The sequence below is a fragment of the Drosophila mauritiana genome, chromosome 3R (assembly GCF_004382145.1).
Source record: "Drosophila mauritiana strain mau12 chromosome 3R, ASM438214v1, whole genome shotgun sequence".
NCBI lineage: Eukaryota > Metazoa > Arthropoda > Insecta > Diptera > Drosophilidae > Drosophila > Drosophila mauritiana.
In genome coordinates, this window is record NC_046670.1 from 13,882,890 (window position 1) to 13,907,418 (window position 24,529).

Sequence of the window (24,529 nt, forward strand, 5' to 3'; positions counted from 1 at the left end):
ATCCTAAAACAGCTTATAGAATTCTAAGAAGAAGAAAGTTAACAGCTTTAAATTCTGAAAATTAACGCAAATATAACAAAGTTTAGAATTACAAAAACAAAGCAATTGATCTGGTAAAAAAAATAAAATTTATTGATTATCCCAAAAGTATGCTAAATACTTTGTTGTAAGAAAACTGGCAACAATATCCAATTGGAAACCGGAAAACCCCTAAAATTTCAACGTTATTTTTCCATTTAATTTTTTTTTTTATTAAATTAATGCGTGACTGGCGCAACTTTGAAAGAGCGCATGAGGCGCACTTAAAACAGTTTTTTCTTTTTTGCTACATTGTCAATTTTTTTTTACGAGCAAACACAAACGAGGAACTCGAGAAACGTCTTGTTATCCGACAGTCGAAGCAGCATTCGAGTGTATATTTACGTGGTTAAGCGGGATACATGGTATCGAAGTTTCATGTACAAACAGATAGTCCGCGGTGAGACAGTTCCTTCTCCAATACTTATATACAAACCACCGAAGGACCTCAATGCATGCGCGTAAGGTCCTCGACGATCTTTATGACATCTTCCACATCCGCACTCTTTCGTTCGCCATTCAGTGTCAACTGGAATTCAAACGTATGACGGTTATAATCAGCTCCTAGTGGTCAATCGCAATTAAGCTCACCTCCAATCCTTGAACGGCATCACGCATCTTGTCGCGACTCAAGTCCAAAAAGCTCTCAATTAGATCTCCATCTATGAATCCCTCGCTGGGTTCCACTTTGGTGTTGATTTGGAAATTGCGGTAGTACGTATGCTCAATCTTGCCCACCGACTTGATTATTTTCTTCAGCCGCTCCTCCAGGCCGTGCAGGAAGTCATAGAAGTCCTGCGGTATCTGGGTTACAATGCCAATGGCTCCGTTGCATGTTCCGTACAGAACACACCCATTGATTGGCGTAGTTCGCTCACCAACGTTCTGCATCACCAGAGATCCGTGACGGAAAACGTTCACCGTATCGCCCAGATGGAAACGCGCCAATTCCGGTAGCAACTGACGCTCCTCATCAGTGGTTGCAGCACTGAAAAGATTTGATGTGAATTTGTGTCTTGATTTCAAGAAGCCTATTTCACTTACCTATCCTTCTGGCACACGAACAGATTTCCATTTGTCTCGGAGCCTAGGAACGTATCATCGTCGAGGATCTCCACAGCTCGCATCCACTTGGGTTCGCAGTCGCGGGCGATCTCGACAAAGATTCCCTCCATCTGCTTGTGCTGCAGCAGCGTGATGGAGCGCATCAGATCTCCAACCAATATAAAATCGCCCTTGGCCTTCAGATACAAAGCAGCAATCATATTTTGAATGTTACACTCCATGCGCAACTCCTTCTCATTGGTCCACTCGTATAGACGGACAAAACTACCGATTCCTGCCAGGACTTTGCCATTGAACTCAACCAGGGCATAGCAAGTTCCATCCACCTTGGTCTCGGCCACTTGGGTAAGCTTGTTCTCGTTATAGTGGAAGATGATAATCCTTCCCACCTTCGGCTCCGGTTCTTCTGGAATTACCAGTGATGTGGCCACCACATAGTAAGTATTGGGATCATCGCCCAGCTTGGCGGACATTAGGGAGGATATAGTTTCGGGTGAAACGAATTGGTGGGCGTGCAGAACTTCGAACGTGTTTTGATCGATGACCAGTAGATTGTGTACATCGATCTCTTGACCAACTTCCGCATTTGCTGCCGTGGAATTACCACCACCCGGTTTGGGTAGGAAATTCGAGCTACACGTTATGTTTTGGGCCTGTGTAGAGGCACTATTGCGAAGTGGCTTAGCTCCGCCTCTTCCATGGACATCAATACGCAGGGTGGACACAGCAAAAGTTTGCGACGACTCTTGGTAAGCAATTCTGCGTGGTCCCTCCCCCAGAGGCACTGTTCGAATATGCAGCTTCTGAATCTCATCAATAGTGCCCAAAATAACAGCGTTCTTGTTGGCCAGCGCCAAACTATCTGGATACGCCTGAGCATTTAAGGAGCACATGTGGTTGACCTCCTTCAGATTTACGTTAGAGAACACCAACTTGTGGTTCGACGAGTAAATCACCGTGGGACGATCCGAGCAGGCAAACACATTAGTGGTAGATAAGGACCGGAAGGTGCGCAGCGTGGTTGGTTGTGTACCGAGAGTGACTTTCTTCTTGTCCGTCAGTTGGCCAGTGGTTTGGTCCATGATAAAGTAATACATGGAACCGTCGCCCAAAGCGCAAAGCAGATAATGGATTCCCTCAAAGGTGGTCATCAGAATGGAGCGGGGAATGATTTCTGCAAAATATAAACACATTGATTTATAGTTATACATAGCTGGTCAACGTTTTTTTCTGCTTACCTCCGCTTAGTTTTTCGGTGTAGATGGTCTCAAGATCAGGCAGCGACAGGATAACAGCAGATATATCTGTCCATAGGCCCACGGCCACCAAATCCGACTTCTTTTGAGTCTCATCCAAGGGAGTGATGTCCAAACAGGCTACCTCATATGCCAATGTCCTGCGGGACTGCTCGCGAAGGTTTCCATCTTCAATAACTATGTAGAATATGTCGCATGCGGAGGCAACCAAAATCTGGGTAGTGTTGCAGGACACAACACCGATGGAACGATCGCCAGTAGGACGCCATTCGGCCACGAGGGCTTTAGTGGCACTGCTAACCAAGCGAACGCTATCCGAAGTAACTTGAATTAACTGAAGTAGAAGGTAAATAATTAATTAAAATGATTCTGGATAGTAGGATTTTTATGGCAACCCACCTGATCATAATCCACATTTGAGCAAAGGAACGTCTGAAGATCGCTGGCAAATCCGGGAATCTCGGTTTCTTCCACCTCTTCACCGGAGAGCGTGAGAATCCTTGTGTGTCCCACGAAAGCCAGCACCAAAGTGTTCTCATACGGACTCTCATCGACTCCCACCTTTAGAGACCACATGCCCTTAATGCCGGGGAGATCGATGCAGGCATGCTCCTGAATGCCAATTCCAATGCGAATTATGCGTAGAGATCCATCCTTAAAGCTTCCCGAGCATGTGATGATCTGGCCCTGTCCTTGGCGATCCAGATCCACCACAGCAATGTCCAGAATGGGAGCTAGATTGGTGAAATTCTCTACAGGCACGACATATGACCCGTCGATGGCCTCCGAATTCAAGCGCACCAACTGCGAGTCTCCATGACGAGCTCCAATGTAGAGGAAACCATTGTCTAAGTATGTAATGCACTCTGGTATAGAGATCTCGCCTAGTTGCTCCACTTTGATGTCCTTCACAGTCACTCCCTTGCTCGTTTCAGCGGTCCCAAGGAACAGCATATACAGCTGACCATCCATGTTGCCCAGCAAATAGCGCAATCCATTGCTACTCACACGGGCGTAACAGTTGATGGTGCTTTGGCGAAAAGTGAGCGGCGCCACAGCGTGATAGTTGCTTCCGTCATGGTACACAATCGATTCCCGACCGATGACGATAACACCACCGATTGGCGACGGCACCGGGATCAGCATTGTGGCCTCTGTTTCCACGTTGTCCTGCTTCCACGCGATTTTCATAAACTCCTTATCCCTCAGATTAATCTCGTGCGACTTTACGTGCCTGCCATCATTGTCCTTGTGGATCACAATAACTGTGGGATTCAAGCAGCCGTGCAGAAACTCAACATCGTACACGTTCAGCTCATCCATTCTGAAGGGAGAAGGGATACATTATTTTGGAGCTTAATATAGACTCAATCATAAAACATTTACTAGTAAAAGAAAACGATTCATTAAAAATACAAAAACGGATAAAACATGAATAGGCGCCGATGTCATGCTCACTCGTATTTGGGTAAAACTACTATACAATACAACGGAATTACCTAAGATTTGTAGCTTTCAGCTCGCTTGCATCCTTGTCCATCGGAATGATGGTGAACAGCCCCTGGTAAAGGCACATTCCGATGACCCTAGCCTTGGGATCGATGGCCGCAATAACTCCTCCTTCCGAGGGAATGCCCACCGAATCGGACACATTGCCGTTGGCCTTGGTCACCACCGTAATGACGTCGTTGACCATACGGGCCTCGAGGATCATGACGTTGTAGCGTCGCGTCAGAATGAAGAGCAAATCCTTGTTGCTGTCGGGCGGTCGGAAGTGGCGCATCACGGCAATGGTGCCATTGATGTTGATCTCTTTTAGGGGACGCAGTCCCTCCGGCGTGACCAGATCGATTTCCACCTGATTGTTTCGGGCAATGATCAGATTGAGATCCGTGGGCGAGGTGAAGTTACCTAAGGACATATCAAAGAAGCCGGTGCTTAGCAAACAAATCTACTCCATGGGCTTGTATAATGCGGCGACCGGCAAACATGCTTGTTTTCTGTTTTCGCCGGGGAGACCGCATAGGGAGACCCTCCGTTTCCCTCTCTTTCACACGCTCTTGTTCTTACCTGTTAGGCAGGCAACAACCGCCGTCGGCTTTTGCGCCGTCACCACGTAGTGATGCGACATGACTGCAAACTGTCCAGGATCAGGTTATCCTTGATTCAATAGAGCTCTTCAACTTCGGACTAGTCAGCCGCCACGAGGATAAAAATCGCTTTTGGTTGACTTTTTAACGCGCTAAAATGTTTTCTGACCTTTAGAGTGACCGCTCAACTGTTAACAACTAATACCGTCCGGTTCAGGAAAAAATACTTTTCATGTATTCCATTTATCTTCAATATAAATGATAATGCAGAGAGCACGTGGATTTTATAAGCTAGCTCTGATCATTGTACAAGCAAACGACACACTTAAGATTTCCATAAAAGTCTGGAAGATCAATTACAGTCATCAAATAAACCAAAAAAAAAAATACTTAATACCGATATGTGTTATGTTGCCCCATCTCTCTCTGTTGGCAAGAATAATCGATATCGTTTCTTTGCAACTTTGGGACGCCTTCAAATTGCGGTTAAGCTGGAAACGTTTGAAAATAGCTTTTGTAGTCAGTGCTTTTATCACCACTATACTCACAATTTATTAAATATTTATTTATTATTTATCATTGTTAATAAATTCTTGTTTTGGATACGTATAATTAAATATAATATACTAATTAAAAATAAATAAGGAAGAAAAGAGAAAATGTCTAAAATATAAATGAGCTTAATTTAAGTAAACAAATTGTGAAGCATTATCAGCAATGCGCCTTATCTCTAGGGGCGTTGTTTTTTTTTTTGTTTTTTGCTTTTATCATTATATGTTCTTTTAATCAATAAATCCACGAAAACAAGCTAAAACTAATCTAAACACAATACTGACCTGACCTTACCTGTATTAGTGATAAGAAAGCCGGCCGAACCGGTTCTCTTTAGTAAATGCTTTAAGAGAGTATAAAGAAAAGTGTCTCCGAGAGGGCCCCAATATATAAAGCTCCCGCTCAACATCGTTTGATATTCAGTTTGCCGCTGTTCTTCGACCCACAACAACCGCCAAGCGATGTCCAACAAAAGTAAGAAAAACAAGAGACGTATATGTACACTTTGTACTGCAAACACATGCCCTGAATCTTTGATAAAGACAATCCCGAGCAATTTTGATAATTGAATTGTTTTTCCAAAGCCTGTTGCCGAGGACCGGGTTATGCAACCCCACTGGACGCCATGAGGAGTGGTCCCCGGGAGAAGCTCCTCTACACGGTCACCGTTCAGCCCAACTTGGATGAGCCGCACGGCGATTATCTGTCCACAGTCGACGTGGATCCCGAGAGCCCCACCTACTGTCAGGTAAATAAATCAGGTATCTACACTATTCGATCATTCGAACAACTTTATGTACTTTATAATTAGAACAATTGGATTTTATACCAATTATATTTCAATTAGCTATCGTTTTGGAGATGTACGTATACATCCAATACGCATATTAGTATTTAAAATTGGTAAACTTATTTACAACATAATTAACATCATTTTGCAGATAGTCCACCGTACGTTTACAAATCGCAAGGGTGATGAACTGCATCATTCTGGCTGGAATGCCTGCTCTAGTTGTTACTATGTGGACGAAAGCTCCAAGACGGTACCAAAAAGAGATAGGCTGGTATTGCCGTCCCTAAATTCCGACTTTATATACATACTCGATGTGGTCACGGATCCACGAAAGCCGGAGATTGTCAAGACCATTGATGGTGGTGTGCTGAAGAGCCACAATGTCACGGCTCCGCATACCACACACTGTTTGGCCAATGGGAACATCATGATATCCGTGATGGGCGATGCAGAGGGATATGCCAAGGGTGACTTTATCCTCTTCGATTCGGACTTCAATTGCATCGGTACTTGGACCAAGGGCGATAAGAAGGCATTGTGCGGATACGATTTCTGGTATCAGCCATATTTCGATGTCATGGTTTCTTCGGAATGGGGAGCTCCCAATAAATGGCGACGGTTAGTCTCAATATAACCACGAAATACTTTATAATAATCATTTTCAATCCTTTTATTTAGAGGCTGGAAGAACGTTGACCTGGAGGATATGTCGCAGTACGGCTGTCGTCTCAACTTCTACAAATGGTCCACGCAGACTCTCTACCAGACCATCGACCTGGGATCGGATGGCATAACGCCCCTGGAGATTCGATTCCTGCACAATCCCAAGAAGGCCGAGGGATTCGTGGGATGTGCCCTCAATGCCAAGGTGTTCCACTTCAAGAAGAAATCAGATTCCGACGAATTTGAAGCCAAGAAGGTAATAGACATACCCGGCAAACTGGTCGACACCGGCAGTGGAGTAGCTGAAGATATGGGTGGCATGATTTCGGACATTATCATCTCGCTGGACGACCGATTTCTATATGTCAACTGCTGGCGACATGGCGATGTGCGACAATATGACATCACCGATCCCGAGAATCCCAAGCTGACTGGCCAGCTTTTCCTTGGCGGTGCCATATGCAGTGATTTGCCAAATGTGATTGTTAAGGAGGATAAGGAACTGAAGGTACACAGTTGCGGTATTGCTATATAACTCGTACTATAACCAGGACTTTTTTCATTTTCAGGAGAGACCTGCAGCTCGTTACGTGAAGGGACGTCGCTTGGAGGGAGGTCCCCAAATGATGCAGCTATCCCTCGATGGCAAGCGCTTGTATGTCTCCTCATCTTTGTATTCGCCATGGGATAAGCAGGTAAGATCTTAACCAGGATCACTCTATATATATATATTTTAATATAATTTACTCCCACAATCTTTTTAGTTCTATCCCAAAATGGTTTCGCAAGGCGGTCATATAGTCCTGATTAATGTGGACACTGTGAATGGAGGAATGTCCCTCAATGAGGACTTCTTGGTGGACTTCGCCAATGAACCCTATGGTCCCAGTTTGCCCCATGAAATGCGTTATCCTGGCGGTGATTGCACCTCGGACATTTGGCTGGCTAATGATGCGTAATCTTGATATGATTTTTGTAGAGATATAATAAACTCATTCTTTTTAAAGTATTTTTTATTATTTTGGAGACATCTCCATTCTCTGCTGCCCCAAAAATAGGAGATATCTCTATCGTCTCTAGTCACGGATATCGCCATTAGCTAATATGTTTACCACATTAAAAACACGTTTATGATTTGCTAAAAATAATTTATGCGCATCGTTTAAAGCGTAATATGGTGGGCAAATGATTTGATGATTAACGGTCATATATAATTTCATTCTGAAAATGTTTATGATTTTTATATATCAATATAATTAAAACCAAAAGGAAGTTTTGGGTGTCTTATCCACAGCTTCTAGTATCGCATTGACACTGGGAAGACCTATCAGATTCAACAATCGTTGGCCACTGCAATTAAATAATTTATATAAAGCCCTATATATTTATATATATTTTAATGAGATTTACTAACTTGTTATCACATGTGCAGTTTATGAAACTCCTAGCCACCTCATTGAGATGCCTTTGGTGGTAGAAGAAAATGTGCACCAGATATGCCAGACTACAGGGTATCAGCAGTCTAGCCCAGGGAATCTTTCGCACTGCAGATAGCACCGAATCCTTTTCATCTTTAGCATTGCACACCTGGCTCCAAATCACCTGGATGGCAGTTACAACGGCGAAACACATGAAAGTGAGACGATTTGGTAGAAGAGCAAACGATGACCCACTTATAAAGGAAGCCAGAGCATTGGCTTGATTTACGCTCAATCTTTTGAAAGAAAGTAATTGGACCACCTAAAAAATAACGTATATTTAGTTAAGTTTTGTACTTCTGCATAGACTCACCTTAAACAATCCTATGTAGCCCGCCAAGAAACTTGTCATCTTGGGTCGCCAGAGTTTTATGTTTCGCTTCATCAAGGGATTGAGCAGATCCATTGCCAGTCCAATGCCCAGGTATGATCTCAACTCCCTGATACCCTGCTGCACTTGCTTCAGAATCGTCCGATCTTCGTTATCCTCGGGCAGAGAAGCTGGTCGTATGAACCAGAAACCAGAGTACTTTCGAGTCTGCTGGTAATGCAAGACTATCACCGAGGATATCATGAACATAAGAGTCTGTGCCATGGGTGAATGTACCAAGCCGAAGTTGGAATATCTCATCAGGCTTTCCATTGCCTGAAAATATGTTCGATTGTATAGTTCTTCCTGGGATTACAGGGTATACTTACCGCTGGTGTTATGCCAGTCACGAAGAAGTGAAGCACCTGAGGAGGCATCAACCAACTCAACTGCGAGGCAATCCAGCAGGGCAGAAATGGTATAAATATGAATACAAATCGAGCATTGAGACGCCTTCCCATGCACATCAAGTAGAAGGTAATGGCATTTATCCAGGCAGCAAAACTGGCGGATTGAGCATAGTTTTTGGCCACAGAAAGCACCATTTTCCTGGACACCTTTCTCCAATTCATTACCAAGGGTAACTGCAAGAAAATACATTAGAATTATATATACTAGTAGGTTTACTTAATTTGTATTTGTTTTTAATAACAATTTACTACCAGACCAGCAACAAGGGTGAATAGTACTTCCCACTGGACACATGGTTGCGGTAGAGATTCCACAGGAAGGCCTTCGTGCAACTCTGGCCCGGCAGGCTGTGCAGGATGGCGCAGTGCACCCGATTCAGGGGCGGCTCCAGGAGTTTGCTCGGTGCGACCATAACGCGACGATATTCGGTTGTTACTGATCGCTCATGTCCGTAAACGAATGGATGGGTATCCAGAGAACCCGACTGTTCAAAGCTTGCCCATGGGATCAAAAGGGTTAATATGCAAAACATTGGAAACGTATTTTTAAGCGGTATGCATAACATTTAATCAATTCATTGCAGTCGAGCGTTCCGTTTGCTTTTGGAAAATAGAAAAGCATTACTTTAGGTACCCGGAAAATCAGTTGGACTCACTAGTCGAGCATGGTGCTCTTGACCAAATGGAGCAGCAGGAAAAGAAGCTCATACCTGGATTTAGAATGAATCAAAAGAGTTTCTGGATGGAGAACCTGGTTGCAGCTCCGCCAGATGAGCAAGTCACCAAAATGAATTTAAAGTGAAAGTCTACTTTATTTTGTAAATAATATTAATCAAACAATGACTTAATAATTTAGGTCAGTGGGTCGTCCTATCCATCCACCTCCTCCACTGTGGGATGGGAACCCTTGCCCATCGATGATTTGCCCTTGTTGCCGCCATGGATTTTCGACATTATTGGAGTGCAGATGCGCTGGCACTCTTTCAGGTGACTCTCGAACTCCTCCTTCTCGGCCAGCGTGTTCTTGTCCAGCCAGGATGTCTCGGAGGAGCACTTGTCGCGCACCTTGGAGCGTTCGGTTTCGGAAAGAACGCCGGATGGAGCGTCGTCGACGGCCTGGCGACATGCGTAGATGTATGCCTCGAGATTGTTCTTGGACTGAACCCGCTCCCTCTGGCGATCGTCCTCCACCTTGTACTTCTCCGCCTCCGAGAGCATGCGATCGATCTCCGCCTTGGAAAGTCTGCCCTTGTCATTGGTAATGGTGATCTTTTCGCTCTTCCCAGTGCTGTTGTCCTTGGCGTTCACATTCAGGATGCCATCCGCATTCAAGTCGAAGGCCACCTCGATCTGGGGCACTCCTCGAGGAGCTGGCGGAATGCCGGTGAGGTTAAAGGTGCCCAGTAGATTGTTATCCTTGGTCATGGCCCGCTCGCCCTCGTACACCTGAATGGTCACCGCATCCTGATTGTCAGTGTAGGTGGTGAAGATCTGCTGCTGCTTGCAGGGAATGCGGGCATTGCGCTCCACCAAGTTGGTCATCACGCCGCCAGCGGTTTCGATGCCCAGCGAAAGAGGAGCCACGTCCACGAGGAGCAGGTCCTGGATCTGTGAGCTGCCCACGCCGGTGAGAATGGCAGCCTGTACGGCGGCTCCATAAGCCACCGCCTCGTCGGGATTGATGGAGAGATTCAGCTGCTTGCCACCGAACAGATCTTGCAGTAGTTTCTGAATCTTGGGAATACGCGTGGAGCCGCCCACCAGAACCACATCATGAATGGCCTTCTTGTCCATCTTGGCATCGCTCAGTGCCCGCTCCACCGGCTGCATGGTGGACCGGAAGAGGTCCATGTTCAGTTCCTCGAAACGCGCCCTCGAAATCTTCGAGTAAAAGTCAATGCCCTCGTGCAGGGCATCAATCTCCAAGGATGCCTCCGTGCTGGAGGACAACGTCCTCTTCGCCCGTTCACAAGCCGTTCTCAGGCGTCTCAACGCCCTGGCATTTCCCTTAATGTCCGACTTGTGCTTCCGCTTGAATTCCTCGGCAAAATGATTGACCAGCCGGTTGTCGAAGTCCTCGCCACCCAAATGGGTATCGCCGGCCGTGGCCTTCACCTCGAACAGGGAACCCTCATCGATGCTCAGCACGGAGACGTCGAAGGTGCCGCCGCCCAAGTCGAAGATGAGCACATTGCGCTCCCCCTTGAGGTTCTTATCCAATCCATAGGCCAGAGCTGCCGCAGTGGGCTCATTGATGATCCTCAGCACATTCAGTCCAGCAATGGAGCCCGCATCCTTGGTCGCCTGTCGCTGGCTATCATTGAAGTAGGCCGGCACTGTGACCACCGCGTCCTTCACCTTGCCACCCAGATAGACCTCGGCGATCTCGCGCATCTTGGTCAGCACCATCGAACTGATCTCCTCGGGCGCAAATCGCTTCCGTTCGCCCTTGAACTCCACCTCGATCTTGGGCTTTCCCTTCTCGTTGATGACCTTGAAGGGCCAGAGCTTCAGGTCCTCCTGAATCTTCTTGTCGTCGAACTTCCGTCCAATCAACCGCTTGGCATCGAAGACCGTGTTCTTCGCATTCATGGCCACCTGCGAATAATGTCATTACATATTAATGACTTTGAATATTATAAAGGGTTATACTTATTCTATAGAATTTTTTTAATAATACTACCTATTAATAAAAATCTATTTTGATGAAACACCATGTATCATTTTTGCTTTAAAAACTTTAGTAAATAAATAGAAGTTTATTGCACTATGTTTCTCATTCGTGAGGAATTAAGATACTTTTCCAAGTGAATGTATCTCAGAGATCGATCTTTCCCAGTGCATATATATATTCCCACAATTATTTGTGTACCTTATATGATTCCAATTAAAACACTCGCCATTCGCACCTGGCCATATTGAAGATAGACAATCCGCGTATTTGGACAATCGAGATGGTGGACCATGACTCACTTGGTTCTTGGCCGGATCGCCAATCAGGCGCTCCGTCTCGTTGAATGCCACATAGGAGGGCGTGGTGCGGTTTCCCTGATCGTTGGCTATGATCTCCACCTTGCTGTTCTGCCAAACACCCACGCAGGAGTAGGTGGTGCCCAAGTCGATGCCGATGGCCGGAATTTTACCCATTTTACCAGGTTACTAAACGCCTTCTGCTGAATATCCAAAATTTGCAATGTTTCAGCTACTCGTGCTGATTTGGAACTGAAAAAAGCGCGATTGTTGCACCTATTTATATGGTGCAGCAACGAATACAATTTTGGTTTCCTATATTATTCACACGCCGAAAAATCGAAAAGTGTGTGTTTGTTCTAGAAGCGTTTGCCACTGACACTTTACTTGGGGCAGCCTGCGTTTTTGGAATTGTTCGGTTTTTCGATCGATGATGTCTTGTTTTGGATTCATAAAAATAAATATGAGCGCGTTGCTCTCGATTTTCCAGGCCAAGGGGGAAGTACACCATCATTAACACTATAAGCTTAATTGCAGGAATATTTTATGAAATAACTAAAAATATTTTACTTATTAAAAAGGGTTTGGTTTTAGCCATCTTAGCGCTTTCCCTTCTTTTTCTTCTTTTGGCCATCCGGCCAAGCAAATCCTCTTGACTTCAGAACGTCCTAAAATAAATTACACATTTTTTTTAAATTTTTTATAAATTATGTACTGTAAGTAATGACTTACCTGAACATTATGGCAGACATAGTAGGCGTTTTCCATGGCGGCGTCATTGAAAATGTCGCAACCAATGGACTTTCCCACGCCCCCTTTCTTCTTGCCGCCCTCTTTCTTCTTCTTCTCCTCGCCTTCGCCACTTCCTGCATTACTGGATGTAGAATCCTTGCTATTGCGCTTCTTTTTGCTCTTCCCTACCATTATTAACTTTTTGGCACATCAAACAAAAATTATTGATTAAATAAACCATTTGTGCACTCAGCGGTGCTTAGCAACAATAGCATTTCATACAAAAACTTAAAAACAGAACTAAATAAAGTACTTTTTGCTATGCTTTAATTTAAATTTCTTTTTTTTATAACATTTTGTTTGTAACATTTTACAGACTGTTTTTTATTGATTACTAAATTCGCTATAATAATTAGGCCACACTATAGATGCTATCCAATCGATATAGGATGAAACACGCGTATAAACACCTGTAAAATGAATGAATTTATAAAAGTATTATTTATTTTGTATATTTTGAATGTGAGTTACCAGGAAGTTCACTGCGACAATAGGCTCCATACGAAGTGATGCCCACCAGGTAGTAGCGATAGTGTCTACGACTTCTGTGCCTTCGACGTCGACGTTCCAAGTTCAGTTGAAGCGGTCCTCCAGAATCGCCCTTTTAAATAATAATATTATATCTTATATAATATATCAATTATGCTCCTCACCTGGCAAGTATCGCGATTTTTCTCATAGTCATGGGCGCATATCTGACTTGTGAGTAATCCGTGTGGAGAACCTTCGTCGGCGGGCAGACTGGAGTTACACTGCTCAATGGGCACCACCGAGAGATCCAGTTCCGTGAGTATGTTCGTCTGCGGCTGGGCGAATCCCGTCGAGCCATAGCCCATGGTGTGCAGCTTGCCGTATGGAATGTCGTTCATGGGCCACAGGCGAACTGGCCTCACAAACCAGGTGTATTCCACCGGACGATTCAGCTGGATGAGCCCGATGTCATGGTAGTTGAGACTCGCATTGTACAGTGGGTGCAGATAGATCTTGGCAACACGTCGTCTTTGGGGCGCCACGTTGTCCTCCCACTCCTTCAGCTTAATGTCTCCGATTTTCACGATGTCGGGCGAGGTGCTATAAGGAAAATAATCCTGATATTGTAAATACTGTTCTGAATGATCTGATATATTATGTTGTTAAAAGGAAAAATTAAAGTAAATACCTATTAAATTTTTATTTTAAGGGGTATATGTAATTGAAGGAGTCTTGGAACTTATCATAACTTATCATAAGATAGTTTATAGATAAGAAAGCTATACTCTCCCAAATTCTCCATAAGTTCTTATCCACAAAAAGCTCACCCATGAGTAATCAGGCAATGAGCAGCTGTGAGCACGAAGTCTTCGCTGATGAGGCTTCCTCCGCATTTGTAGTCGATCTCGTGGTTCTCGTTCCGGAATCCCAGAGCGGCCTAAGATCGGGTAAAGAGCGGATTAGTCGTACCCAATTAACTGTTAGCCGATATGATATGGTGGACTTCGATTTGGATGTCGGCAATCGGCGATTTAGTCGTGTTTGTGTTGCGAACGGCGGTACTTTGGCGTTTCCCCCATTCCGGTTTCGTTGGATTTTATTTATTTATTTATTTTTTGGCTTTCGTTGATCTACGATTTTTGTTTTGTTTGGACTGCACCTTTATTTAATCAGTACTAACCATGTGCGGGTACTGTCCAGGTGCCACAATGGATCGGCCATTGAAGTCGTCGTGCAAATCCTCCGTCTCCGCGGTCTTGTTGTAGTTCTCCCCATCCACTTTGCTTTCGGTGTTCAGGAAGATGTTGTGGAAGTTGCGATGGTGATTGGGGGGCGGACGACGTGGTTCCCACTGCCTGGGGCCATTGCCCCATTGTCGTTGCGGAGGCGGACCTCCAGGGCAACCGGGCGGAGGACCAGGTGGAGGCGGGCCCGGCGGTGGAGGTCCAGGCGGTGGTCTTCCACATGGCGGAGGATTTGGTGGCGGCGGCGGTCTATAATAGCCGTAGTCATTAAAGTAGCCCGGCGCCCACTGACCGTTGTAACCGTAGCTATTGTAGTTGTTGAAATCCCACCTGGTTGGATCCGGCACTGGATTCGGATTTGGATTGGGATACGGTTCCGGATACTGGGCGGTAAACTCCCACTGTCCGCACACGCGGAATACGCACAGGAGCACACAGAGTGCGATGCAGCCCCAAGATATCTTCCAATCCGCCATCTGAATAGGTCTTGCTCGATTGACCGATTTAATCCGACTGGGATCTTCCAATCCACAGTGGATTCCACACTACGCGGAATCGAAACGCAGCGGCGCTGGCAAACGGTTTTATTGAAATTCAGCCGAATTTATAATTGAGCGCCCGCATTAATTAATAAAAATACATTAAACAAAAAATCCACCAAGACAGGCAAGGGTTTGTTTTGGGCACAGTGGTGGTGCGAATATTGAAGCTAATCGAAATACTCTGTCCATTGTCATCATTAAAAAAGAATTCTTCTGGGTTTAATAGTTTAATTTGAAAAATATAAACAAAGTCTTTAAGTACCTATTTTCATTATCTATTGCAGCTTCTTTTTGAAATGTTTGAAAGAGAGTAAATAATGAAAACCCAGAACTCACCAATAGAATGATAATACTTTGGTCCCTAATCGTGCATCTTCAATTGACATGCTTGCACTTAATCCTGCAGACTCCAAATCTTGAGGGTAAGTAGTGAATCACCCGTATATATTATTGGTGCCCATTATATTGTATTAATTAAACCCACAGCTCTCGATGCCCTTGAAATAATCAACTACCAGACCACCAAGTACACAATTCCCGAAGTTTGGAAAGAGCAGCCGTTGGCCACCATTGGCGAGGACGTAGATGACCAGGTCGACGAAGATGAGGAAAGCTATCTGAAGTTCGGCGACGATGCCGAGGTTCGAACTTCGGTTTCGGAAGGACTGCACGAGGGTGCCTTCTGTCGGCGGAGCTTCGATGGCCGGAGTGGATACTGCATCCTGGCCTACCAGTGCCTTCACGTCATCCGGGAGTATCGGGTGCATGGCACTCGCATCGACATCTGCACCCATCGCAACAATGTCCCTGTCATCTGTTGTCCATTGGCGGACAAGCATGTGCTGGCTCAGCGCATAAGTGCCACCAGTAGGTACACTTTGAAGGATCGGAAGAGTTTGCATCCTAAAGATAATCCTTTCCAGAGTGCCAGGAGTACAATGCTGCTGCCAGAAGGCTCCACTTGGCGGACACCGGACGCACATTCTCTGGGAAGCAGTGCGTGCCCAGTGTTCCGCTGATAGTCGGTGGAACACCCACTCGGCACGGACTCTTCCCCCACATGGCCGCCTTGGGATGGACGCAGGGCAGTGGCTCCAAGGATCAGGATATAAAGTGGGGCTGTGGAGGCGCCCTGGTTAGCGAACTGTATGTCCTGACCGCTGCCCACTGTGCCACCTCTGGTAGGTAAGTTACACGATCCTTGAAGACACAACTATATCCATATTATTTCTTCCATTAGCAAACCACCGGACATGGTTCGCTTGGGCGCTCGCCAGTTGAACGAGACCAGCGCGACCCAGCAGGACATCAAGATCCTCATCATCGTGCTGCATCCGAAGTACAGATCCTCGGCATATTACCACGATATTGCCCTGCTCAAGCTGACCAGAAGGGCCAAGTTCTCGGAGCATGTGCGTCCTGCTTGCCTGTGGCAACTGCCGGAGCTCCAGATACCCACTGTGGTGGCCGCCGGTTGGGGACGCACCGAGTTCCTGGGCGCCAAGTCGAATGCCCTGCGCCAGGTGGACCTGGACGTAGTCCCGCAGATGACCTGCAAGCAGATCTATCGCAAGGAGCGACGTCTGCCCAGGGGAATAATCGAGGGTCAGTTTTGTGCGGGATATTTGCCAGGCGGCAGGGACACCTGCCAGGGTGACTCCGGCGGTCCCATTCATGCCCTGCTGCCGGAATACAACTGCGTGGCCTTCGTGGTGGGCATCACCTCGTTCGGAAAATTCTGTGCGGCTCCCAATGCCCCAGGAGTTTACACCAGGCTATATAGCTACCTGGATTGGATTGAGAAGATTGCCTTCAAGCAGCACTAGTTTCATTTTATTTTATTTATTAAATATGCCTTTTTAAATATTCGAAATTTCTACTTTTTCTTTTGCTTTAGATGTAAGATGTAAAGAATCAAGGCCACACTTGTTGTTCTATCCATGGAATGTAGTGCGCTATTCGCACATAAACTCCAGGCTGGCCGGATGCACAGGCTCCTCCAAAGGAGGTTATTCCCACCACATAGGGAATCGTTTGGTGATGATGGCGCATGTGTTGGTGGAGCAACAAGGGTCCTCCGGAATCGCCCTGATGAAATTGAAGACCACCAGTCAAATAAAACATAAAATATTTCTAAAACTTTTGACTCACCTGGCAGGTGTCCATACGGCCGGAGTAGTCTCCCGCGCACATCTGACCCGATCCCAGGCCATTGGCCAGTTTGTCATAGTTTTGCAAGTACCTCTGGCATTGTTGGAAGTTCAGGTGGTAAAGCATGATTTGCAGTAGATTATTGGAGTGTGGGCCAGCTGTTAGGTAATCAATGATTTAAGTTACACAAATAATCTAAATCCGGATGAAGTGGGCACTAACCGAACTTGGTTTGTCCATAGCCCAGGGCAGTGAGCGGTCTCTCGGGCAGGGATTCCTGGTTCCACAGGCAGGCCACTGGCATGTGGGATCTCCTGGCCAACTTGACCACCGCCAGGTCATTGGTAAGGGTCTCCGCATCGAAGTGCGGATGCTGGCTAATCCGCTTGATCTCAATCAATTGCCCGCGACCGCTGTTCAGCTCAACGCCACCAATCAACGCCACCGACGGGGGTTCCCTGCTCGAATTCAAGATATTTTTAACCCATTAGCATTTCGAGTGTTTTGTTTTGTTTTTCATTTTTTTTTTTTGCTTACCCACCGACGCTGGCACAGTGGGCTGCCGTTATGGCGAACCGAGGCGCAATCATGGCGCAGCCACAGTTGAACATGTACCGCCGCTTGCTGGAACCGTGCTCATGAATCCATCTGTTTGTGCGGGACGGCCAACCGAGGGCGCACTGTAATCAAATCGAATGTATTTATCTTAATGGCTTACAATATCCGATAGCTAATTTTGTACATTTCAAAAACCAAACAACATGGATTAAGATGAACTATTGGACTGTTTTCCTAAGTACTTATAACTCACCATATAGGGATGCTCGTTCTCCTGGGTGAGTCTGCCGCCCACCAGCAAATTCTGGCTCTGATTGCGCTTTTGTACAATTGGCTCAACTAGTTCCACTTGATCCAGTTTAGGGTTCGTATTCCGACGGCGTCGACGGTGCTTGTGGTGAGCTCTTGGATAGGCATTGGCACAGGCTGGCAAACGATATACATAAGTTCTGGATGCTCTGAGTTCCTTTCATACGCACCTTGTTCGCTCTTGGAGATGCTGGGCGGTGGTATCAAGTATCCGCCGTGTGGACAGCAAACCAGCTGATTGGGCCACGAGGACGGACAGAGTAGTGGTGTCACCCGGGGCACTGCCTGCATGGCACTGATGCAATCCACGTACCGCACACATTTCCCAATCAGCGGACGATCGTGGGCTTGGCAATTTCCGTAGATGTCAATCGATAGATACGATGGAGCTACTGCGTTCCAAGGCGCATTCTGTGCATATCTAGTGTAATAATGGTTGTAGTGATAGCAACAATTGTTCTGCCGATACGAACGATGACGCCGAAATTAAGACGAACTCTAGAAGCAAACTGTATCCAAAAGATAGCGATCCCATCTCGGATGTCCGAGCTCTACGACGTCAGATTGCCGACTGAGATGCTCGCGAAGATCTCGTCTCGTCTCATAAACTGAGTTCCATACGAAGCTTCTTTTGATTGAGCTTATAATTTCGGGTAGCAGAAGCGCCGAAATCGGAACTCATATTTCAATTCATCGGAAAACTTGCTCAACTTTCATCAATGTGCTCAAAATAAATAGTGACTAAGAATTTTCAATTGAAAATCAAAAAGCATTAGCACACGATATTAATTGAATAATAGGTTCAACAAAAAAAAGTAACCAATGAATTTATTTTTTACTGTTTAAATAATAGATGACTGGCTGTAAGCTATTATGTTTAAGCAGCTTTCCAGTTTAGTTTATACATTAAAAGACTCAATTATTTTTAAAACATTTAATTCACTATGTATATATAAAAAAATTAACAAATAAAATCGTCATTTTAAATGCATAAGCAGCTTGGTTTAAACAATAGAAACAATTCTAAGGCACAATGTTCCATGGGGTAAATGATCCTGGTTCGGGTATTTCAAGCTATAATTAAATAAATATAAAATTTGTTTATAAAAGTAACTTTAAAATTCTTAACCAATTTCAAGGATCACCTACCAGTTCAGTGAACTTATCCTGGCAAGCAATTCTAATGCGTGCCGAGGTGGAAGGCGCCTCCAGTGGGAAGTCACCACTCAAGCCCTGATCCTCGCGAGCAGCTGCAATGGCCTCCTTGATGGCAAAGAATGCAGATGACCCAATGAAGAGCGGAGGTTCACCCACTGCCTTGGAGGAGTAGACTGCCCGAGGATTGGGGGCACCGGTCAGTAGGCTGACATTGAACTCCCCGGGAATGTCGGCAAATCCTGGCAGCTTATACATGCCCGGACCTCTGGAGTAGAGCATGCCTTGTGGTGAGTACATGAGTTCCTCCAAAGTAAACAGTCCATAGCCCTGCATGAATGCTCCCTCGATCTGACCAATGTCAATAGCCGGATTCAGGCTAGAACCGATGTCCATGACTATGTCTGTGCTGAGCACCTGATGGTCGCCAGTCAGGCAATCGATCTCTACCACCGTGACTCCCACGCCATTCGTGTAGTAGCTATAGGTGCGGGCATTGGGATTCGTTTCCGGGTGATATCCAATCCCGGGCATGGCATAGAATCCTGTGGCCGAGAGGCTGACTCGATCGAAATAAGCCTTGTTAATCCACTCCTTCCAGGTGCCTCCAGGCAGTGCCTCCTTGATGGGCCCCAGTCTTTTGTTCAACTTCTCACATGCATCCAGTACGGCCATTCCGTTCAGATCGGATCCCACACTCGCCGCCGTGGGTGAAGTGTTGGGTACTTTATCCGTGGCCGTTTCCGAAATGTGAATCAGTTCCTGAGGAATACCCAGAGCCCTGGCGGCGCACTGAATCATCTTCGTATTCAGACCTTGTCCGATCTCAACTCCTCCGTGCGAAAGCAACACGGATCCATCACCGTAGATGTTGATCAGCGAACCCGCTTGGTTCAAGTGCATCACACCAAATGCTATTCCATACTTGGTGGGCACCACCGCCATGCCACGCTTCCGCCAGCGGTTCTCCCGATTGAATAGAGCTATCTCCTGCCGCTTCTCTTCGTATCTTGACTGCTTCAAGCAATCCTCCAGACACCGCTCGATGGGGAAGTGCTCCAGCTGCTGGTGGTAATGTGTGTAGTCTCCTGTCTTGTAGAAGTTCAGCCGCATCACATCCACCACATCGCGACCCACTATCCGGGCCACATCCCGGATGATGTGCTCACCAGCGTACATGCCCTGTGGTCCTCCAAATCCACGGAAGGCTGTATTCGACGGCAGGTTCGTTTTGCAGACCCATCCACCCACGCGAACGTTGGGAATCCTGTAGCAATTCTCAAAGTGGAACATGGCGCGCTCCAGAACCTAAACATAATTTATATATATAAGATAATTTTTAAGAATTTTTAGATTATTATTTATAAGTGTTTATGTCAATATAATCATAGTGCTTGTTTTTCTGATTCAATTTATACATTTTTAGAATTTTCTCAAGATCCTAGAAATTCCCACACTAACCAGATGTTCCATGGAAAAAACAACACATGGATATTTAAGCAAACATGGTACGCATAAGGAATCCTACATATGGATTTTCCATAAACCCATTACTCTTACCGAAAATGACAGATCCATGGACCAACCGGCATTGTTGTAGCACTCGATGTCGCAGGCAGTGATTAATCCCTCCTTGGTGAAGCCCACTTTGTATTTGAAGAGGAACGGATGCCTTGTGCCGGTGATGAGCATGTCCTCGTCGCGATCCAACATGCAGCGCACTGGACGACCCATACGATAGGAGGCCAGGGCAACGGGTAGGGCCACGGAGATGCCTCTGGACTCCTTGCCACCGAAACCGCCTCCCAAGCGCTTGGCACGACAGACGACACGGTGGGCTGGAAGTGCGGTGACATGGGCCACTAGTTTCTGCACCTCCGAGGGATGTTGCGTGGAGCAAAAGAGCTCCAGCTCATCGCTATCACGAGGAACCGCCAATGCCGCATGAGTCTCCAGATAGAAGTGCTCCTGGCCGCCCATTCGGCAGGTGCCCTCGAAAGTGTGATCCGCCTGGGCTAAAGCCTCCTCCACATTGCCCTTGGTCACGAATCGAGGGTAGTCCGGGAAATAGGACTTGTGCTCGATGGCCTGCTCTATGGTCACGATAACCGGGCTCAGCTCCTCGTACTCCACTTTCACCAGCCGAGCGGCTCTTTGGGCCAACGCCTTATTATCGGCAGCTATGGCGCCCACTATCTGACCATAGCAATGCACTTCTCCAGCGGCAAAGACATGCTCATCATGAAAGACGGGTCCCACTTCGTTCTCGTGCTCCGTCAAGTCCTTGTAGCAAAAGAACTGATGCACTCCGTCCAGGGCCAGTGCTTCACTGGCATCCAGCTTAGTGATCTTGGCACGTGGCTTGGTACTAAGGACAAAGGCCAGATACACTTCACCATCCATGCGGGGAATGTCATCTGTGTAGATAGCTTCACCGGTGGCCTGTTTCAAAGCAGCCGCATGAACTTTGGGTCTTCCAATAGGATCACAGATGGGTTGATCGCTGCAGACGCGCTCGAAGAGCTGGGCACTTTTGAGTACTGGTGTGTGGAATGTCTGGGCACCACTACGCTCCTCCGGGGGCAGAGCATCGGAAGATGTGATCCCGGACTTGCTCAGCTTCAGGGAAATGGCCAGATAGGCCTTGAAGAACAAGCTCACCACCAGAGCTCGACGATAGGCGATCATGCCACCGGGAGCAGAGGCAGCCAATGGCAGCTCCGTGCACAAGCTCTCCGCCACGCGCTCCACGAGCTGGTGGCTCCACTCCTGCCCAACCATGAGTTGGGAAGTTCGAGGAGCCAGCACTGTAGTTGGTGCCATTCCACCGAAGGCCATCGAAATCTCCGCCACAATGTTGGATTTTTCCACAAAGCGAACGTTTATGGCGGCATTCACGATGGCTATGTCATCATCCCTCCTCCTGGCCTGCTTGAAGGCAACTATATACTGGTCCGGAGTGGTCTTCCGGAAGTGGATGCCCAGCAGCACCTCGTGAGCTTCGATAACATTCCTGCGATAGCCAGTGAAGAAGCCAGTTCCCATGTGAACTGATCTCTTTTGGAGCTTTCCATCAACAAAACTGGCCACCTCCAGTTGAGATCCTGCTGCCGAGAGCACAGGGTTCATATCGGAAATGGGACTACCGGTCATGATGTTTCCTCCCAAACAGGCGACATTACGGATCTGCTTGCCGGCAAAGTAGTGAAGCATATCCACGGTGCACTGGAATAATCTGGTCTCCGATTCCGGCAGCTGCTCAATTCTCTGCCGCAGAAGCGCATCGATCTCCATCAAGCTTACAGCTGCACCGAAGTAAATGCCATCCTGAGTCTCTTTGATCTCCAGAAGCTCCTTCACTTGGGTGGGATTGATGAGGTGCGGGTAGAGGAAGTGCTTGAACTTGACCTCAACGCCCACTTCCGTGTTGCCCACGACCAGCTTGGCAGCCGGATGCTTGGCCTTCAGCTGAAGCAGCTCCTCCAGATTGGTGGGACGATACCAGGTTACCCTACCCGAGCTAAAGATCAAACTCTGCGAATCGAAGGCGTCACTCAGCTGAAGTTCCGGTGGGAAGATGGGTTCCTGGCTGGGATCCAAGGGCTGGAACTCGCTGCGCTCGAAGAGCTTGTCATCGGTCTCCGAATCGGTTCCGCATCCCTTCCCACTAACCTTGCAGCACTTCTCGCCCATTCCGCAGGCAAACTCCTTGGTGAACGTCTTGTAGCCCTCGAGGATGGGTCGATAGCCGGTGCAGCGGCACAGGTTACCCTGGAATGCCACCTCCAAGTCTCGCATAGAGGGTTGCTCGGCGTTCCGCAGAAGTGCGTACATGGACATCACAATGCCCGGCGTGCAGAAGCCGCACTGGGATCCGTGCGCCTTGGCCAGTCGCTCCTGCACCGGATGCAGTCGCGTTTTGGTGCTCCCGATGCCCTCCACCGTGGTCACTGCACATCCATGCATGGCGCAGACTGGCGTCAGGCAGGCGTTGACCGCCAGGTGACGTATCTTGTTGGCCCGTCGGTCCAGGCGGGACACCATCACGGTGCAGGCGCCGCATCCGCCCTCCGCACATCCCAACTTCGTTCCGCACAGCCGCAGCTTTTCGCGCAGGAATGTGAGCAGCGTGCACTCCGGATCTGGAGACACTTCGGTCACCTGGAATAAGAAATGCATAGATATAAGAAAATGAAGATAATGAACTTAATTTCCGAAAAGTATCTAAAACCATTAATCCTTAAATTGAAAAATTTGTATCTTGTATCTTGTATCTTTTAGTTCTGTGCTTACTTAACCCATTATAATTGCTATAATTATAGGTTTATATGGTTTAAAGCAATTGTTCGTCAAAACTGTGACTTTGTTTAAACTTAAAACAGCGAAAGTGTTATCTGCTCCGCCAACCCTGAGCAAACAGAGATTGCTATCTATCACTATCAAATGCCGGGCGCACGAGCAACAGGTTATTTATTAATATTTACTTCACTTGTGCGAACGCTGTGAGCACAAAGTAAAGAACTCTAATTGCACTCCACCAACACCAGATGCTAAATATGGCCAGCTTTATCTGAATAATCCAGTCGAGCTCACTGGATTGTAAACACGGCGCAGCCGGTCGGAATGTGCGGATTAGAGGGCCTGGCTATCTGGCAGACACACAAATGCCCATGACGATCCCAGCTCACCCAATCCGAGGAGCACTGCTTCCCAGCGCGATTGGCAAATGCACCATCTTGATCGGGCGATAAGGGGCCACCAGCAAACAACGAGGCTCCACATGGGGGTCAATTGTTATCACTATATGCCCAGCAAATGCTATATACATTCGACACATTCAATTGAGCAAGAAGGCAAATTCCAACGAGTGCCAGTTAAACAATTATTAAATTAGGGCAATAAAACAATAAAGGAAAATCGATATAGGAGTGGGCTAACTTTAAGGAATGACACGCGAGGCATCCGAGTATCTTTAGGTACCTTCTTTCCATTCACGAAAAACACCAAAACCGAGTTCGACATCGTGAAGTGCTATGTATCTGTAGCCCACGGTATCTCGCTGTATCTGAGTACCAATGCCTATATAAGTGTTAGCCTGCAATTACGACTCGTTTACATATATGGGGAGGTGCGTTCTTCGAATGTAAAGCGAAAACAAGTTTTTTTTTCAAAATTAGAGAACCGACAACCTCATGTGCCCGCCGATTAAAAAACAACACAACCGCCTCGCGCCGTCAACGAAAACGTAATGAATGTGCCAACAGCCGAGCAATCCATCCAAACGCCGACTTTTATTTTTGTGAGATAAGACGAGTGACCGACGAATGCAGGATCGCCTACATGTGCGTGGAAAAGGCCAGCAGTTCCACGATCAGCTAACTCGGATTAAGCAGATACTCTTCCGAGATCGGTGTGGTCAGGTAGAAGAGCAATCTGTCAGATAAAACCGTGCTGATCACTATTCAGCATGGGAACTGCAGCTTTTCTATCTCGAGAATTAAGATAATTTTGTAGTTTGTCCTTCGGTCTCAAAAAACACCAAGACTTCGGCATAGTGAAGTGATTTATCTGTATCTTAAAGT

At 46.7% G+C, this 24,529-nt stretch overlaps 9 protein-coding genes across 13 annotated transcripts; 2 read left to right on the forward strand and 7 right to left on the reverse strand.

Annotated features, from left to right (window-relative positions):
• Positions 1-227: 227 nt before the first annotated feature.
• LOC117143442 (DNA damage-binding protein 1) lies at positions 228-4,688 on the reverse strand. The gene is made up of 7 exons (XM_033308150.1): positions 4,470-4,688; positions 3,899-4,310; positions 2,799-3,723; positions 2,382-2,733; positions 1,123-2,317; positions 670-1,066; positions 228-607 (listed from the first exon to the last, which is right to left on the reverse strand). The coding sequence occupies exons 1-7, from the start codon at positions 4,528-4,530 to the stop codon at positions 527-529; spliced, it is 3,423 nt and encodes a 1,140-aa protein (XP_033164041.1). The 5' UTR covers positions 4,531-4,688; the 3' UTR covers positions 228-526.
• A 718-nt stretch (positions 4,689-5,406) lies between these two features.
• LOC117143334 (methanethiol oxidase) lies at positions 5,407-7,506 on the forward strand. The gene is made up of 6 exons (XM_033307995.1): positions 5,407-5,515; positions 5,626-5,789; positions 5,983-6,452; positions 6,513-7,005; positions 7,067-7,192; positions 7,262-7,506. The coding sequence occupies exons 1-6, from the start codon at positions 5,503-5,505 to the stop codon at positions 7,454-7,456; spliced, it is 1,461 nt and encodes a 486-aa protein (XP_033163886.1). The 5' UTR covers positions 5,407-5,502; the 3' UTR covers positions 7,457-7,506.
• Positions 7,507-7,642: 136 nt separating this feature from the next.
• Positions 7,643-9,201, reverse strand: LOC117143336. Of its 2 annotated transcripts, none has more exons than XM_033307996.1 (5): positions 9,013-9,201; positions 8,675-8,929; positions 8,289-8,621; positions 7,912-8,237; positions 7,643-7,847 (listed from the first exon to the last, which is right to left on the reverse strand). In XM_033307996.1, exons 1-5 carry the CDS (start codon positions 9,166-9,168, stop codon positions 7,754-7,756), a joined length of 1,164 nt encoding a protein of 387 aa, XP_033163887.1. In that variant the 5' UTR covers positions 9,169-9,201; the 3' UTR covers positions 7,643-7,753. The 2 variants fall into 2 exon arrangements, with proteins under 2 accessions (XP_033163887.1, XP_033163888.1); XM_033307997.1 differs by having other exon boundaries at positions 7,644-7,847; positions 9,008-9,197.
• A 350-nt stretch (positions 9,202-9,551) lies between these two features.
• On the reverse strand, positions 9,552-12,101 carry LOC117143333 (heat shock 70 kDa protein cognate 2). Of its 2 annotated transcripts, none has more exons than XM_033307994.1 (2): positions 11,665-11,746; positions 9,552-11,353 (listed from the first exon to the last, which is right to left on the reverse strand). In XM_033307994.1, exons 1-2 carry the CDS (start codon positions 11,719-11,721, stop codon positions 9,626-9,628), a joined length of 1,785 nt encoding a protein of 594 aa, XP_033163885.1. In that variant the 5' UTR covers positions 11,722-11,746; the 3' UTR covers positions 9,552-9,625. The 2 variants fall into 2 exon arrangements, with proteins under 2 accessions (XP_033163885.1, XP_033163884.1); XM_033307993.1 differs by having other exon boundaries at positions 9,553-11,353; positions 11,729-12,101.
• Positions 12,102-12,324: 223 nt separating this feature from the next.
• LOC117143337 (small lysine-rich protein 1) lies at positions 12,325-12,649 on the reverse strand. The gene is made up of 2 exons (XM_033307998.1): positions 12,458-12,649; positions 12,325-12,393 (listed from the first exon to the last, which is right to left on the reverse strand). The coding sequence occupies exons 1-2, from the start codon at positions 12,647-12,649 to the stop codon at positions 12,325-12,327; spliced, it is 261 nt and encodes an 86-aa protein (XP_033163889.1).
• Positions 12,650-12,782: 133 nt separating this feature from the next.
• On the reverse strand, positions 12,783-14,736 carry LOC117144922 (serine protease snake). Its single transcript, XM_033310372.1, has 6 exons — positions 14,563-14,736; positions 14,169-14,481; positions 13,816-13,925; positions 13,171-13,588; positions 12,989-13,118; positions 12,783-12,927 (listed from the first exon to the last, which is right to left on the reverse strand). The coding sequence occupies exons 1-6, from the start codon at positions 14,706-14,708 to the stop codon at positions 12,842-12,844; spliced, it is 1,203 nt and encodes a 400-aa protein (XP_033166263.1). The 5' UTR covers positions 14,709-14,736; the 3' UTR covers positions 12,783-12,841.
• Positions 14,017-16,641, forward strand: LOC117144921 (serine protease snake). Of its 2 annotated transcripts, none has more exons than XM_033310370.1 (5): positions 14,017-14,071; positions 15,059-15,196; positions 15,261-15,641; positions 15,698-15,959; positions 16,015-16,641. In XM_033310370.1, exons 2-5 carry the CDS (start codon positions 15,118-15,120, stop codon positions 16,598-16,600), a joined length of 1,308 nt encoding a protein of 435 aa, XP_033166261.1. In that variant the 5' UTR covers positions 14,017-14,071; positions 15,059-15,117; the 3' UTR covers positions 16,601-16,641. The 2 variants fall into 2 exon arrangements, with proteins under 2 accessions (XP_033166261.1, XP_033166262.1); XM_033310371.1 differs by having other exon boundaries at positions 14,018-14,071; positions 15,698-15,955; positions 16,015-16,145.
• On the reverse strand, positions 16,612-18,398 carry LOC117144923 (serine protease snake). 2 transcript variants are annotated; one of them, XM_033310373.1, is made up of 7 exons: positions 18,266-18,381; positions 17,963-18,213; positions 17,737-17,909; positions 17,463-17,605; positions 17,148-17,383; positions 16,926-17,083; positions 16,612-16,862 (listed from the first exon to the last, which is right to left on the reverse strand). In XM_033310373.1, the coding sequence occupies exons 1-7, from the start codon at positions 18,325-18,327 to the stop codon at positions 16,689-16,691; spliced, it is 1,197 nt and encodes a 398-aa protein (XP_033166264.1). In that variant the 5' UTR covers positions 18,328-18,381; the 3' UTR covers positions 16,612-16,688. The 2 variants fall into 2 exon arrangements, with proteins under 2 accessions (XP_033166264.1, XP_033166265.1); XM_033310374.1 differs by lacking the exons at positions 16,612-16,862; positions 16,926-17,083 and having other exon boundaries at positions 17,271-17,383; positions 17,467-17,605; positions 18,266-18,398.
• A 316-nt stretch (positions 18,399-18,714) lies between these two features.
• LOC117144218 (xanthine dehydrogenase) lies at positions 18,715-24,200 on the reverse strand. The gene is made up of 4 exons (XM_033309272.1): positions 23,928-24,200; positions 20,508-23,108; positions 18,942-20,255; positions 18,715-18,866 (listed from the first exon to the last, which is right to left on the reverse strand). Exons 1-4 carry the CDS (start codon positions 23,967-23,969, stop codon positions 18,816-18,818), a joined length of 4,008 nt encoding a protein of 1,335 aa, XP_033165163.1. The 5' UTR covers positions 23,970-24,200; the 3' UTR covers positions 18,715-18,815.
• Between the last annotated feature and the right edge of the window lie 329 nt (positions 24,201-24,529).

Coding starts and splice junctions, on each gene's coding strand:
- LOC117143442 (XM_033308150.1), bottom strand. CDS start 4,530: ATGTCGCATCACTACGTGGTGACGGCGCAAAAGCCGACGGCGGTTGTT. Junction 4,311..4,469: donor GGTTGTTGCCTGCCTAACAG/GTAAGAACAAGA, acceptor ATATGTCCTTAG/GTAACTTCACCTCGCCCACG. Junction 2,318..2,381: donor CACCGAAAAACTAAGCGGAG/GTAAGCAGAAAA, acceptor TATATTTTGCAG/AAATCATTCCCCGCTCCATT.
- LOC117143334 (XM_033307995.1), top strand. Junction 6,453..6,512: donor GCTCCCAATAAATGGCGACG/GTTAGTCTCAAT, acceptor CCTTTTATTTAG/AGGCTGGAAGAACGTTGACC. Junction 7,006..7,066: donor AGGAGGATAAGGAACTGAAG/GTACACAGTTGC, acceptor TTTCATTTTCAG/GAGAGACCTGCAGCTCGTTA.
- LOC117143336 (XM_033307996.1), bottom strand. CDS start 9,168: ATGGTCGCACCGAGCAAACTCCTGGAGCCGCCCCTGAATCGGGTGCAC. Junction 8,238..8,288: donor GCTACATAGGATTGTTTAAG/GTGAGTCTATGC, acceptor GTTATTTTTTAG/GTGGTCCAATTACTTTCTTT. Junction 7,848..7,911: donor AACTGCACATGTGATAACAA/GTTAGTAAATCT, acceptor ATTTAATTGCAG/TGGCCAACGATTGTTGAATC.
- LOC117143333 (XM_033307993.1), bottom strand. CDS start 11,902: ATGGGTAAAATTCCGGCCATCGGCATCGACTTGGGCACCACCTACTCC. Junction 11,354..11,728: donor GCGATCCGGCCAAGAACCAA/GTGAGTCATGGT, acceptor CATTATTCGCAG/GTGGCCATGAATGCGAAGAA.
- LOC117143337 (XM_033307998.1), bottom strand. CDS start 12,649: ATGGTAGGGAAGAGCAAAAAGAAGCGCAATAGCAAGGATTCTACATCC. Junction 12,394..12,457: donor ATGTCTGCCATAATGTTCAG/GTAAGTCATTAC, acceptor AATTTATTTTAG/GACGTTCTGAAGTCAAGAGG.
- LOC117144922 (XM_033310372.1), bottom strand. CDS start 14,708: ATGGCGGATTGGAAGATATCTTGGGGCTGCATCGCACTCTGTGTGCTC. Junction 14,482..14,562: donor CCAGTGCCGGATCCAACCAG/GTGGGATTTCAA, acceptor CGGCTATTATAG/ACCGCCGCCGCCACCAAATC. Junction 13,926..14,168: donor CTGGACAGTACCCGCACATG/GTTAGTACTGAT, acceptor ACCCGATCTTAG/GCCGCTCTGGGATTCCGGAA.
- LOC117144921 (XM_033310370.1), top strand. CDS start 15,118: ATGATAATACTTTGGTCCCTAATCGTGCATCTTCAATTGACATGCTTG. Junction 15,197..15,260: donor GCAGACTCCAAATCTTGAGG/GTAAGTAGTGAA, acceptor TTAAACCCACAG/CTCTCGATGCCCTTGAAATA. Junction 15,642..15,697: donor TCAGCGCATAAGTGCCACCA/GTAGGTACACTT, acceptor AATCCTTTCCAG/AGTGCCAGGAGTACAATGCT.
- LOC117144923 (XM_033310373.1), bottom strand. CDS start 18,327: ATGGGATCGCTATCTTTTGGATACAGTTTGCTTCTAGAGTTCGTCTTA. Junction 17,910..17,962: donor CATCTCCAAGAGCGAACAAG/GTGCGTATGAAA, acceptor ATCGTTTGCCAG/CCTGTGCCAATGCCTATCCA. Junction 17,606..17,736: donor AGAACGAGCATCCCTATATG/GTGAGTTATAAG, acceptor ATTTGATTACAG/TGCGCCCTCGGTTGGCCGTC.
- LOC117144218 (XM_033309272.1), bottom strand. CDS start 23,969: ATGTCGAACTCGGTTTTGGTGTTTTTCGTGAATGGAAAGAAG. Junction 20,256..20,507: donor CCATGGATCTGTCATTTTCG/GTAAGAGTAATG, acceptor AATTATGTTTAG/GTTCTGGAGCGCGCCATGTT. Junction 18,867..18,941: donor AGGATAAGTTCACTGAACTG/GTAGGTGATCCT, acceptor ATTTAATTATAG/CTTGAAATACCCGAACCAGG.